Genomic DNA, 14019 nt, shown 5'->3' with positions numbered 1-14019 from the left:
CTGGTATAGTATTGCCTGATAGCCTCTGAAAATCAGCTCTACACATGAACAGTACAGCTCCCTCTGGGCATGTACTGTTAAATTTTAGTGTGCTATCCAAAACCATTTTGTATATAAGGGGCATAAGTAATGAATAAGGTTTTACAGTAGAGAGAGGATGCAGTTAAATGCAGGGACAAATCTTTGCAGAAAGGAACAGACATTTAGTTCCTGAATTAAAGAAAGCAAAAGACAGTTACAAAAGCAACTGTGACCAAAGCTATGGAAAGCTGGATTTTACTGACTCAGCATATGTCTACACTGGTGACAGCACTACAATGTAAAGATATCTGAGCCCAATTTAAATGTTTTAGCTTGGGTACCGAAGCACTCTAGCCATTACAGCACAGAAGTCCTAATAGGTTAATCTATGTTAAGTAGCCTTGACTGAGCCTCATAGTAACATATTGCTTCTGGAACCCAAAACAGCTTCTCTAAACCTAGCTCTGGTATCTCTACCTTACTCTGCAGTCTGAATGTAGACAGACCATGAGCTTGTGTGGTGTGGATGCTGGGAAAGCAGTGGCAGTGGGCATATCTACACGTGCATTAATGTGCGGTGGTTACTGCACATTAAGTTTAGTACCTGTAATAACAGGTACTAACTAAATGCACATTAGTACCAGCCCACAGCTTTTAAGTGATGTTAATGCGCAGTAGACTAATTCTACATGGCTTTTGCTGTGCTGTGCTAATGCACAGCAGAATTAGTCTACTGCATATTTAGCATCCCTTGTAGATGCGCCCGGTGGTTGCTATTTTTGCGCCTTCTCCCTCGAAGCTGGTGCCCAGGGATGGGGCCCCAGTTGCCCCACCTCTCTTCCCAAACTCCAGTTATGTAACAACCAATTTGGGGGCTTTACTTCTAAACCAAAGTTATTTTATTAATGACCAAGTAAAACTTTTCCACATACTTTATTGCATAGTCCTCTATGAAAGCAGTTGTTAAAGTGGCAACACCCTGTCTGGACTTCCCTTGCCAGACAGATTTTTACTGGACGTTGCCTCAGTGTGCAGACTTTTTTCCTCTGCCATGATTCTCAGGTTGTTTTATATTTTAATAAGCTCTTGATATAACAAAGACAATTTTTTTTTACCTACAGAATGTAACTATACTACTGGTTTTGCTTATTTTTAGCACTCATCTGGTTATGTTTGACTAGAAAACAGTCATTTAATTTTTCCATGTGGTTTCAAGACTTCTTACTGCTAACACTAGCCTGGAAGCTCAGAACACACAGCTGATGATTCAGTTTTGTGTATAGATTATGGATTTGAATAACAGAAAATGGCATTTGAGCGTGTTTATAAATTTTACCAAAAAGTTTTTGTGCTTCTTGCAAAAAAAGAGATTAATTTGGTTATGACAGTTGGGGTTTTTACTATAAAACCTATTTTGTTTGTTCTTGGGTTTTCTTTATCAAGGTTTAGTGCAAAATACCACCAAGTTTAATACACAAATTGTGTAAAAATATATTAAATGATGTCGTGTTAATGAAATGATACCCAGTTGAAAGCAGCAATCCCCAAAATGATGCTGATTTAGTTGGTATGAAAAACAAGATGGGCTGTTTAAAAATGTACACGTTCCAGAATGAAGATTGATAATTTGCTAATGTCTCTAACTGAAATGCATCTAAAACATTGATTTATTAACTGATATTTCTTTAATTGCATCCACAATAAAAAAACTTGAAAAGTTTGGTGCTTTCTGCAAGTATTGGATCTAAGCCCTGAAAAACTATCTTCAAAAATCATGTGGGAATACTATTTGCCTTGGCTCAAAACTCTTGTTTGAAGAAGAAACATCAATTTGTGAGATTGTGTTCTGAAAAACAGTTCCTATACTAACAACGTATGTAAAATTTATAGCTTTATGGGATAAATTCTGACCAGTGCAATCCCAGTGGATGCAACCGTTTTCTTGTGTATATTGCTTTAAACTGGTAATAACTCCACCGAAATTGATTATCACTTATAGAACACTCCTTACAAACGTTCATTGATGTGTACTGCAACACTCACGTACCATTTCTAGTGAAGTATAAAATTTATGTAGGATTAGAATCTGTTTCATCTAGTTAGGCCTTAATACTTAACTTCTTCTCCTATGTTATATGCTTTGCTGAAAATATATTATTTAGTACTTGCCACTACTGTAGTAAATATTTGCAGAGAACATGTGTGAAGAAATAGATACCAGGCAAGATTTCAGAGGGCACATCTACACATTCATTAATGCACCTTTGCTACTGTACATTAAGTTTAGTACTTCTGCACACTTTTACATGTGCTCCATAGGTGGAGGCTCCAAGAGCCACTCTAATTAAAACACCTCCGTGTCTCGTGTATCAGCATCCCTGGGCTTAAAAATGGTGGCAGGAGCACTTGAACTAAAGCTTGTTCAATGAGCCTTAGTTCAAGTGACCCCACCACCATTTTTTAAAACAGCGACATTAATACATGAGATGCAGGAGGCTCCTGGAGCACGGTAATTGCCATGCTCTGGACTTCCAGCACATCAGAGCAGCCTTTGTGCTCATGTATAGGTGCCTTCTAATATGAGGTACTACATAAAGGCTCACTAGCCTGTGCTAATGCATAGTAGCAAAGGTGAATGGGTTTTTTTTTGTGATGCTCAGTGTTCAGTAGACTAATTGTACTATACATTGGCACAGTTTTTGTCACGACATGCTGATGTATAGTAAAATAGGCTACTGCATATTATGGTATCTCATGTAGATTCACCCAGTACCAGTTATATTAGTACTAGAAAACTAGAGACCCTGGCCAAGTCTACACAGTATGCTGACTGTGTGGTAGCTCGTTACTACTGCGCGGTAGTGTCAAATGACATGAAGTATGATGTGACACTACTGCGCAGTCAGCATCACCCAAAAACCATTTTGGGAGTGCTACTGTGCAGTAATGCCGGTTACTGCCCAGTCATTTGGTACCTGAGTATACAAATACTAAGTGACTGTGCAGTAACAACTGTGCGGTAAGCATCTCGTGTAGACACAGCCACTGAAGCCAGCATCTAATGTTAGCAATCTAAAAAAGCAGGCCTGATTTTGTAAGGATGCTGCAGTTCATGGGAACTCAAAAGTGATATATATACAGCTCAATATTCATTGATTGTACATCTAAAAGTCAGGGCCTTTTTTGTTTGGGTGTTTAAACATGAATCTAAGTTCCTGACTTTAGGCATTTCTCAGTTTTGAAAATTTTAGTTTAAATGATTTGTCTGTGGCCACAAAGGAAGAAAGAGTAAGTAAGGACTAGAAAACATGGGTTCTTTACCTCCACTCCTGTGACACTATCCTGTGTTTAGGACAATATTCCACATTGCTTTGTCCCTGCCCAGAATCAAAAGCTATTTGGCACTTTTGGTAGGAGACAAAATGGATTTTAGTTGGTACAATTAAAAAAAAAAGCATCCTATATGCATAGCAGAAGTAGGTCTTAGATTATGAATAAGAAAAGTTGTTAAGAATCTGGTTGTAACTCCTAATAAAACCACACCATTCGGTGCTGTCAGTTTCAGAACACACGCAAGTGCAAGATCTGAAAGAACAAATGGAGAAGTTATACCTTACCTGTCCACACTCAGGGCGCAGAGATTGAGAACTGTGATTCCCACAGATGCCTTCTGTATAAAGGGGAAGAATTTGCAAAGAAATAATCCAAAATCGGAGTTCTCAAATGGCCACCCCTGAGCAAGAAGCTAAGAAAAGACATACAATAATCAGAAACATTGAATGGTGATATAGGCAAAGAATATGTAACAGATTACAATGTCTTGTCTTCAGATTCTGCCCTAATAGCCCTGAATTCTTCATGTTTAAGTATGTCATTAGGTAATGAATGAAACTGGGAGGTAACCAGCTGGTGCAGAAGCATGGAGGGATTAAAGGGGACTGCTTGAACATAAGCAGTGGGGTGGATTAACTGAACAGTGAGGTAGTAACTGTTGTATTATTAAAGGATCCTTTCCTAAAATATTTCAGCTACTCTTACTGCATGCAGAAAATCAAATTCACCCATGCTATAAGCAGGTGCAGTTTCCAGTGTGTCCACCAAAAGCCTAACACTCAAGACATGGTTCAGAATGGTACCAGAGTCCCATGCCTCATGCAAGCAGCCTTGTGTCATTATCAAGGTCTGCTGGACTCAGAAATGCAGAGAAAATCACTGCATACATAATCTGTTCCATACGGCATTTTAAGAGGCTGGCAGCCTGCATGTGGGCCATGGCAGGTGGTGATAGGCAACTGTATGTGAAGGTATGCCTGAGGGGGAAGGGGTCTGGACTACCGTTTTTTCCCTACAAGGCATCAATGCAACAAAAATGAATAAACGTGTTCTTGTATTTAGTAAGGCAACAGTAATATTTATCCTAGCTCTCATTATTAATGCTTGAACAATAAAGATGCTTGCAAATCTTACTTAGACCTTACTGAATAAAAAAAATGGTTGTAAAATACAAAATAGTATATGTAAAAGAGAAATATGAACTCCCTGAGCCTGGCATGTGTTGGGGGTTTTTTCAGAGCCCTGGAGTCTGCATAACAGGAGGCTCCATTTTGAAAGCGGTATAGAATAATAATAATTGTTTCATCCTATTATTTATAACCAATCCTACCAAACAAAGGCATGGCACGCAGAATATTTACATGACACTTTGCAAGAGGTAATCACAGATGTCTTCCATTTGTTTCAGGAGAAGTTGGGAAAGAATATCCAATTATTGTGAAGCGTTGGAGAAACTGTACTACATGCTTCATTGCACAGGATAGCTGGCAACATTTATAACTTAATTAACTAACAAGAATGATTTCAATTCTCCTGAACTTGTGAAGATTCTCAGATCCAGATCTAGGTCTCATTTTCATAGGTGGCCAAGCAAAACTCCAGGTTTGAGCAGCGCCACAGTTTGAAACAGACCCTGGATTCAATAGCTGGCAAAAGATCCAAATTGAAACTTTCTCACACTGGTCCATAGTTCAAGCTTCACAAAGGACTATACCTCCCTCATCCTGAGGAGGTAGTTTACTTCATCTCTCTACATATGGCTACCCAACAAGCTGGTGTAGGCATGGGATGATGCTTCCACCTCCTCTCTCTCTACTGCTTGTGTGATGGTTTGCCTCACACTGCAAGTGTCATTTCTGGCACTTATGCCTACCTTCCCTTCTGTACCCTTGGCTTTTGATTAGTCACAGTCTGCCCCAGACTTTAAATCAAACCAGCTTTGCTTTAAATATTGACTGCTCTCAATATGAATTAGGGCTGTACTTAGATTTAACAATGCAGTGTAAATCTCTATGAGGGTCACAGCATTTGGATGTTCTTGTTTCTGTTTCCTACAGATCTTCTATATATACATGATTTTATTTTCAAATGCCGATGTAATGATCCAGAGGAGGCACAACCAACATTTCCTATCAAGTACCTGTGATGTGCCAGATCCTGGAACCCCTGACATAGGCACAAAGGGACAAAAGAGAGCAGCAAGGAGTCATCCTTCTTGGTTGGGCATTTGTGAAAGAATGGGCCAGAAGCTTGAAGTGGAAGGAAGCATTAGGCTGGTGAGTGGGTCTCATTGTTGCTGCAGTGGCTTTGAAAGCCATAATATCGTCCTATGTAGTGAAGCTGATGGTGTTTTAAATGATTCTGAATCACTTCAGCTCTCAGTAGAGTGCCTAGAACACTGCTTGTTTGGTTCCCTGGGGTGGAGGTAGGGGTTGCTGAAGACCTGAGGGTTTCCAGCATCCATGGTACTATGGCAGCTTGACCATGTAGACTGTCCAGGCCAGGGGCTCATGGCTGCCATGGCTTTGGAAGCACTGATATTTTTAGCTCAAACTGGGCTGAGCTCTTGGCTGTGCATAGGCATCCTGAAAGCCCCAAGACCTCCCAGGTTGAACCAGGACTCTGAGTTTCTAAGCTCCCTTCCAAAGAGCTGGGAGAAACATTTCCTGTCCATGTTTCTGAAACAATAAATCATATACATGTTGTAAGAAAAATTTTAAAACTTGGGCCCATGAGAGACATTAACTTAGAGGTGCAACGGGATCTAATGCGCAATCCAAGCAACTGCACTTCCTGTCATGCAAAACTCTAGAATTTTTGGTTCAGAGATGATACCTTCTAGTAGACCAACCAAGACGTGCAGGAGGTATGATTATGGGTATTGGGCATTAGATCCCATTGCACCATGTTGCTACTGCAGGAAAAACCCAGAATCCCCCTAGCAATAAACTTGGCTCCCTGGCTGGGAGCCCCAGTCAGCTGATGGGGATTCCAAGCCAGTAAGTGCACTATGTCCTTCAGCAGCTAGGAGCCCTGATTGACTGATGTCATAGGTGACTTAGATAGTTACATTTTTAGGAGTGGATTCTAGAATCCACTGCTAATGTGAAGCACATTATTTTTGCTAAATGGAAGATGTATGTGTAGTAGCTCAAGCACAGAACAGAATTATGACTCCTGTGTCCTATCCCATGCTTTTTCACCGAGTGCCTTATAAATTTGGTAAGACATTTTCTTTACTGTACCTCAGCTTTGCTGTCTTTAATACTGGTGTGCTGTTTAGAAGGGTTGTTGCATAATGTTTTCAAACTGCTCTATGACTAGTGCTAGCAGAAATGAAAAATTAAAATTATGAAGTTAATGCACAAGCTCTGGTACCTTGGCTTATAATCAATTCATATTTTGAAAGATAACTCTGCAACCACAAAGTTCAGAAACAGTTTTTAATCAAAGCTTAGGCTTTGAGGCACAATTCCACAGCAAGAATATGTGGATTTTGCAACTGCAGTATTCCAAAAATTAAACTCTGATTATGTCTGTATTGTGGTATGCAAAGTAAATACTTTCCTCTCCAAATCATTTTTCATTGAAACCTATGAATAATCAGGATGCTTACAAATATTCATATGGGTGAAATACTTTGTTAATAAGTTATGGTCTTCAAACCAACTGAATTCAAACTGGAAAAAGTTTGAAATATTTTACTAAAGAAACATATTTATTGTTCAGAGGATGTAGGCATTTAATTTCTCCTTGATGATCATCTCTGACCTGGTTTTCTGATATTTTCCCTGTGATAGGGGGCCAAGTTAGGGCTGGGTCTCACGTCAGCCTGACTGCCTGTCTAAGTAGGGTAGTCCACCCAGTCTTTCCTGCCATGACTTCCTGTTCCAGAACTGGTGTAAAATGCGGAAGGCTGCTCATTTTAATGCCCTGATGCCAGGGGGTGGTATACGCAACTCCAATCTCCCCATATTGTGTCCCATGCCTTGCAGAGGGCATCCTCAAGTTGCTCTATGATCCGGCTTGAGGTCAGGCCAAACTCAACCCCTTGCTAGGCCTCATGTATTCATCCTTTCATTCTACCCCATTGGGCCTCATTCATACTGCCCCTCTCTCACTGGGGCCTCTCACATTTTGCCCTCTCTCACCGGGCTTCCTACATGCTGTCCCTCACTGGGCCATACCCAACCTGCCCTGCTTCCTTGAGCGACTGCATAGGCCCTCAGGCTTGCCTATTCATACTCCTTGGCTGGTCAGTGCATAGCCTCTTGGGCCCTCTTGTGACCATCATCTGAACAGTGAGCAGCCAATTCACCTTGCCCTGGAAGGAGCTCTGACCCAAGCCCCTCTCTGGGTAACTTGTCACTCTTGCTCCCTCTTAGGTCCGACTACTCATCCTTTTGACCCCAACTCAGACTCATCATGTCTGAGAACTTACTGGGGTCTCGGCCTCTGGCCCAACTGCAGCCTCAGGTGTCCATAGATTTTCCTTGGCCTAACTGCCCCCTCCCTGGGGCTTCAACTCACACCCTCTCACTAGGGCATTACACTTATACCCTCTCGCTAGGGCCTTCCACATCTGCCCCACTCGCTGGGGCCTCCAGGGTCTTGCATTCCATGGGGCTCCAGTGTCCAGAGATGTGCCTGGCCCCCGTACCTGTCCCTGGGTCTGGGTAATCTACAAGGATGTGGGGGCTGGAATTTTAAGGTGCCCTTCCTCGCATTTCACCAGGGAGATAACCAGCTGGCATTTCTGGGGGACTGTCCCACCACAGACAACCCCACCAGACCACCCTTCCCTAGCAGGATGCAGTTTCTGGTCATGCCCAGAACCGAGCAGATCTACCTGCTTTGGTCTTACCCCTACTGGGCTAGGTGTAATTGTTTTGGCCTTCTATCTCACTGAACCTTCTCCTCTTAGACAGTAGTCGGGGTGTCAGATAGCCCATCATGGCCCAGGCCTGCCCCTCATGTTGGACTTCATTGCCTTTTGGCCTTCCAGCCCTGGCCCTCTTGCATTCACCAGTTGGGGTGTTCTGGCCCCAGCACCGTAGCAGCTGACTGCCTTAGGCAGCATGGGTCCCCTTCTGGGCCCCACTATACAGCCCTCTCACTCTGGGCTTACTCAGAGCCCCAGAGGTCTTAATAACATGTCTGTGCTCTTAACTGGGCTCACCAGAGCAACAGGCCTCACCCCTGCCTGTTCCACATCAGGGGCTTGCCTAGCCCCTGTGTAGATTCACAAACCCTAAGCCCCTTCCCAGGCTGGGCCTTGTTTTATTTAGGCCCAAGCCTTCTCTCTGGGGCTTGGACCTCACTGGGCCCCTAGGAACCTCCTGACATCCCTATAGTTCTTCCCTTGCTGCTAGGTGTTGTGAGCAGCAGCTCAGCCGGGTGTTGTTCTCTTGGATACTGGCAGCAGACTGCCACATCAGCCCCAAGAGCCTGGGTTTTAAGATGGTCACCTCATCAGGGCTGGCTTGCACCTGCCGGCTGCCTGCTTACAGCCTTAATGTGGCAGACACTAAAGCTACTCTGCCACATTCCCACATCACATGAAGTCTATACCCATCTATCACCATCACTTATAATGGGAAATGGCTTTTGTTTCTATGTTTGTACCCAGCATTTCTTAAATAAGCACCCCAATAAATATTTGAGAACTCTGTGTGGGAGCTCCTGCTTTCCATTCATTTCCGGACCACAGCTGTATTCTAATCCGATCATTTGGGATTCCAAGAGAAATGAGAACCTGACATTTTTAAATAATAGAGGGTACAAATATGTTGATTCTAAATTTTCCCTACTTTTGGGGTGCATCTATATGAAATGCTACTGCACAGTAGTGATGGTGGGCACTAACCATGATGCAACGCTACTGTGCAGTAGAGTCTGAAAACCCCCCACACGGGGACGCTACTGTGCAGTAATGCTGGTTAATGTGTAGTCATTTAGTACTTGGTTATCCAAGTATTAGATGACTGTGCAGTAACAACTGTGCAGTCCACCACTCGTGTAGGTGTGGCCCTAGAGAGCTATAATTTAGGGCCCTTTGCTATTATGCTAACCATCAAGCAAGCTGCTGACCATTTCCATGAGGTACTGAGAGGCCACACATTCCTCAGGAAGCGTTTGGCACCTGGTTTTTATCCAAACCACAGCAAACAGAATGCTGCCATTGTCCCAGTGGTTTTCTGCTTTTGGACATCAATGTTTGCTGAAAACATGCATCCTGGCCCAGATTCTATGTCACCTATTAGACATGTAACTGGACTTGGGAGTCTACATGAGATTCTCTTCCACCCACTTGAGTCACTTAAATGGTTAATGCAAGATGTGGGTAGATCCGTTTCCTTCTGGCTGCTTTTTTGTGACTCAGTATTAAGGGTAACATACTAGCATGTTACAAAAGATTTTTAGGACATGGACAGGGTAGAACAGAATTGAACTGAAGCACCTAACAGGTGGAACAGAATGTGCAATGGAGTTTGCTTTCATAATTCTGCAGCTGCAAAATCCACATATTCCTGCTAGAGAATTATCCCTCAAAGTCTAAGATTCAGTTAAAAAATAATGCTGGAATCACAAAGTTGAGAAGAGATAACTTTCAAAATATGAACTGACCATATGCCTAGATAGCAGAGTTTATGGGTCAGCTTCCTAGGTTCAACTTTTCATTACTGAAGCATTAGTCATAAAGCACTTCAAAGATATTATATAACAGCCCTACTAGGAACTTATAGGTTAATTAGGATTTGCAACTTAACTATTATAAATTATAATGAATGTGATTAAATTTCACCAGCAAGTTGCTGACCAGTTCCTTTGACACCAACAATATTAAACACGGTACAAGTCATACTATGCAGAATAACATTTCTACACCAAGTACTTGAAGGGCATATATTTGCTTTTGTTCACAAGAGTCTTTCTCTTGACCAAAGCTGTCACTTCGTTTCAGAGATCACAAAATAGTTCTCAAAAAGAAAAGGTCCTACTCTGTTAGGTTTGGCTTTCCAACACCCCAAAACTTGAACGCAAGATAATCGTCTTGCCAGTTAGGCTGTAATAGTTCCACCTATGAAATTCAGATCTCAGCTTGATTTTTGGCCCTCAGTATTCAGACACATTTGAATCCCAGCCAGTTAACATAGCTTTCAGTCTGCACTGATGAAGGTTAGGTTTGAAATGGCGCTGCCACCGAGAAAGGCTTGACATGCCATTATCAATCCTATAAGCTATCCAGTCATCCAAACATTCATTTGCCATTACAGACAACACTTATGAGTTAGTAGAAAGACAGCCAGGTATTCGCTTATTCATATAGTATACAGCCCTAGCACATGCACAGCAATGGAAATGAATGTGCACTTCGTAGTGACTATATGAAATTCTTCTACTACAAAGCAAACATTAGCTTAAAAAAAATGCTGTACTTGAAAAAGGTTCATTTAGCCATTGGTCTTCACAGTGAGGCCCTCTCATGGCTTCAGCATGTACACATCCTGCAAGCTCCCCAGGAGTCTCTCCGTTAGAGAGATGAAAAGTATTTTATTCCTTTTGTCTGTTACACTTTTGCCCTAATTGAAGGAACACTAGTCCTGACTGATCAGACATTCTTTTCAAGTTGATTTTAATCAAAATCACTGGGATCAGAATTCATTTAGTTGATTTTTCAGATTAATATTGCAATCATTTTGGTGGTTATGCTCCATTATTATTCAGCATTAGTTCTGCAGTCATTACTTGGCAGAACAGATGTCAGGTTTTTTCCTCTTCCAATGTCTTTGGAATCAGTGGGTCTCATCCTGTTTGCACTTAACACTAGTGTTACAGCTCAATAAGGCTGTTGGCTTCTGAAGTAACCCCCAAAGACTTCAATAGGAGTTATATTTTGCAGGCATGAATTGGTTCTATCAACTTTAATGGAGTTACCCCCGACTTATGCAGAAATGAGATAGGAATTGGACCCACTGGGCCTGATTTTCCATTGCCTTATATGTTTTACTGTGCAGACTGGGTATAAAATGCTACCAAATCAAATTTATCCTTAAGGTACAAAGCAGCGGAAAATCAAGCTCAGTCTCCCTATGCGTGTTCCAGCTCCCTGAAACATGGTCAAATGGATTCTGCTGCTGCTGCAGTCCTACTAATAAACTCTTCAAAATAGGACACTTGGCAAAGGAAGCATGCTTTTCCCTTGCGTATTTTGCAGCCATAGGGTACTACACAAAACTGAACTGTGGTGCAATTCCTAAGAGAGAAAAGAGTTTAGTCAACAGCATATTTTTACACTGAAATCAGAAACTGAGATTTCAAGGTTCCACTTGAAATCCACCAGACAGCAGCAGCTTCCTTGAGCATCTCCCCTCCCTCCTTATGATGATCTCTCTACCCTGATGCTAGAGCTTGGAACAAACAAGAAAACAGCTCTGAGAACATTCCATTGCAATGATTTTTTAAATGTCACCCAGTCGGTTGTACTGTGCTTCTGCGGCTCTTCGCTAAGCACTATTAGCATGGCAAGCTGATGTACAAAGTATGGATGAAAACCTATGTCCCAGCCAATTTATAGGCTGCTGGTTCACACTACATGATTGTGAACCAGTACATGCAGACATGCATACATAATGTTTATTTAGCTATGGCTAAAGTTGTGCTTATAGGCACATGCTGATCCTAGAGTCAAGATCAAGTTGATGGGTTTAGTTGGATGCTGGATATGACGAGGCTCTGAGCTGCTTTGCAGCCCCTCACACACTCATAAGGGTGATGATGCGACAGCTGCCACAGCCTCAAGTCCTGATCTTGCCCCTTTACAAGACTGCTTCCATTTCCTACCTTCCATGTGCTGGCACACTATGCCAGCTGGCTTCCCATAGAACTGAGCTTTATTTCACAAAGAGGTTGCCTCCCATTGTACTGGCTTCCAATGGAAATAAGCTCTGTTTCATACAGAGGTTGCCCGCCCTTTATGTAGTACCTATTATGGAGTAGAACTGCATGAGTTCTCCAGCCAAAAGACTCTCTGTTGCATTGGAGGTGGCAATACCTAAGATGATGAAATGCATGGCACATGCAAGTCAAGTCATACTACCTTTGGTTAGAGATTCCACTCTGTCTTTAATGGGTAAGTAGAAACATACTTTTAATTTTGCCCTACCTGAATACTGTCCTCCGTCCCACTTTCTGTGTGGGCAATGGGCTGACTGTATTGTGGAGCAGTAGGGAGTATCATTGAAATCATTTTGTCTCTCTGAACATCCCATCATTGCTTTTTTGTTTGTTTGTTTGCTGCTTTATTCACTTTTGGCCAGCTAAGTAGAGGTGGGAGGTCTCAGCTCTTAAAATCCTTGGATTCCCATAGTATGCTTCCTTTCCATCTGGGCAGCCAGACATAACTTGGGAAGTGAATGTATAGCAGACAGGTTATATTTCCCAGAGATGCTAAAAGCTCAGAAAATGAAAGCCTTGGAAGCAGAATACCTATTTTGTCAGGGAAAACAGGTAGTTTTAGTTTGGATTGTCTTCAAAATATCTGTGTTTATTACAGTCAGCTTAGTGGTAAAGCTTTCCTGACAATTATAGACATCTCTCTTGTGGTATATTTTCTGTTTACACAGTAGGATTACTTGCTCTTTTATTTGGTCTGTGGTGTTGGCTAACTTCCCCTCCTCTTTTAGGCACACTATCTCAAGCTGTGCTGCTCTCCTTCAGGGGAATGATCTGTTAGGTATGCTGGTGTGCATGGCAGTTTATTGAAAAGGTTTTTTTCCTTTCAGTCCCTGGGCAAAGTGCCTCTTTTATTTTTCTTCCAACTGTGTTGTCTTTTGTGTGTTTTAAAAGAGAGCGACAGTACAGCTTACAAACTACCGCAGAACTGGTGAACCCTGGATGTGCACAGTCAAAACAATCCCTTGTTATCTGTATAGTTCAATCGATTGAAGAATGAACAGAGAGAACGTTCTCAGAGATCCGTGTTATACCGATGGCATCTAGATACTACAGAGCACATCAAATCCACAGGTAGAAAATAACACCTCATATAAAGTGTTTGGGCAGGGAGGAGCTGGGTAGCCATTGTAGCGAGAACAACTGACTTCCAAAAAAGTCTCAAGTGGTGCCTGTTTAACTACAGCTATAAGCTAGAGGTGGTACAGCCATGGTAAGAATTGGACTTCAGTGGCAAAATATCTCCCCCAGCACCTTGGAGTACAGAAAGAATATAACTGATGCCCTTTTCCTTAGGTTACTGTGGTTTCATGGTTCAAATGGCAATAATAGACCACTGGTCTACCTGTTCTTGGACCCTGTGAAGAGGAAGGGAGGACTCATTTTGTTCCTTTTCTCCCATGCACTCAACCTATCCATGTTGTATTAAATTCTGTATCACTGCAAGCTATTATTTTCTAAGATCACTAATCTGAGCATAATGAAATTTTGATGCAAGTAGCATGCTCATTACCCCCTAGGGTACCAGTAGAGGCTGCACTTAATAAAAACAGTGTACAGTGTATGGATGAAATCTTCTTTTAAGTCAGACTTTCTCATCTGAATTAAGGATTTAGCCTTATGTTTGCTATGTATGTATGTTTGCTTGTGTATGTTTGATCTTAGTCATTTTGTGTACAAATGTCCCACTGATTTCCATGGATGCTACCT

The 14019-nt window shown here is 42.0% G+C and overlaps 1 protein-coding gene across 1 annotated transcript in view; it reads right to left on the bottom strand.

Moving 5' to 3' along the window:
- EDNRA (endothelin receptor type A) overlaps nucleotides 1-14019 on the bottom strand; it is a 42731-nt gene that overhangs the window by 14637 nt on the left and 14075 nt on the right. The window contains exon 3 of the mRNA XM_019522170.1: nucleotides 3639-3766. Coding sequence (XP_019377715.1) covers nucleotides 3639-3766 — 128 coding nt within the window. The remainder of the gene's footprint in view (nucleotides 1-3638; nucleotides 3767-14019) is intronic.

Source organism: Gavialis gangeticus, unplaced genomic scaffold (assembly GCF_001723915.1).
Source record: "Gavialis gangeticus isolate Ggan-Ray unplaced genomic scaffold, GavGan_comp1, whole genome shotgun sequence".
NCBI lineage: Eukaryota > Metazoa > Chordata > Crocodylia > Gavialidae > Gavialis > Gavialis gangeticus.
Note: the sequence above shows the minus strand (reverse complement) of the source record. Positions and strands in the feature narration are given on the sequence as shown.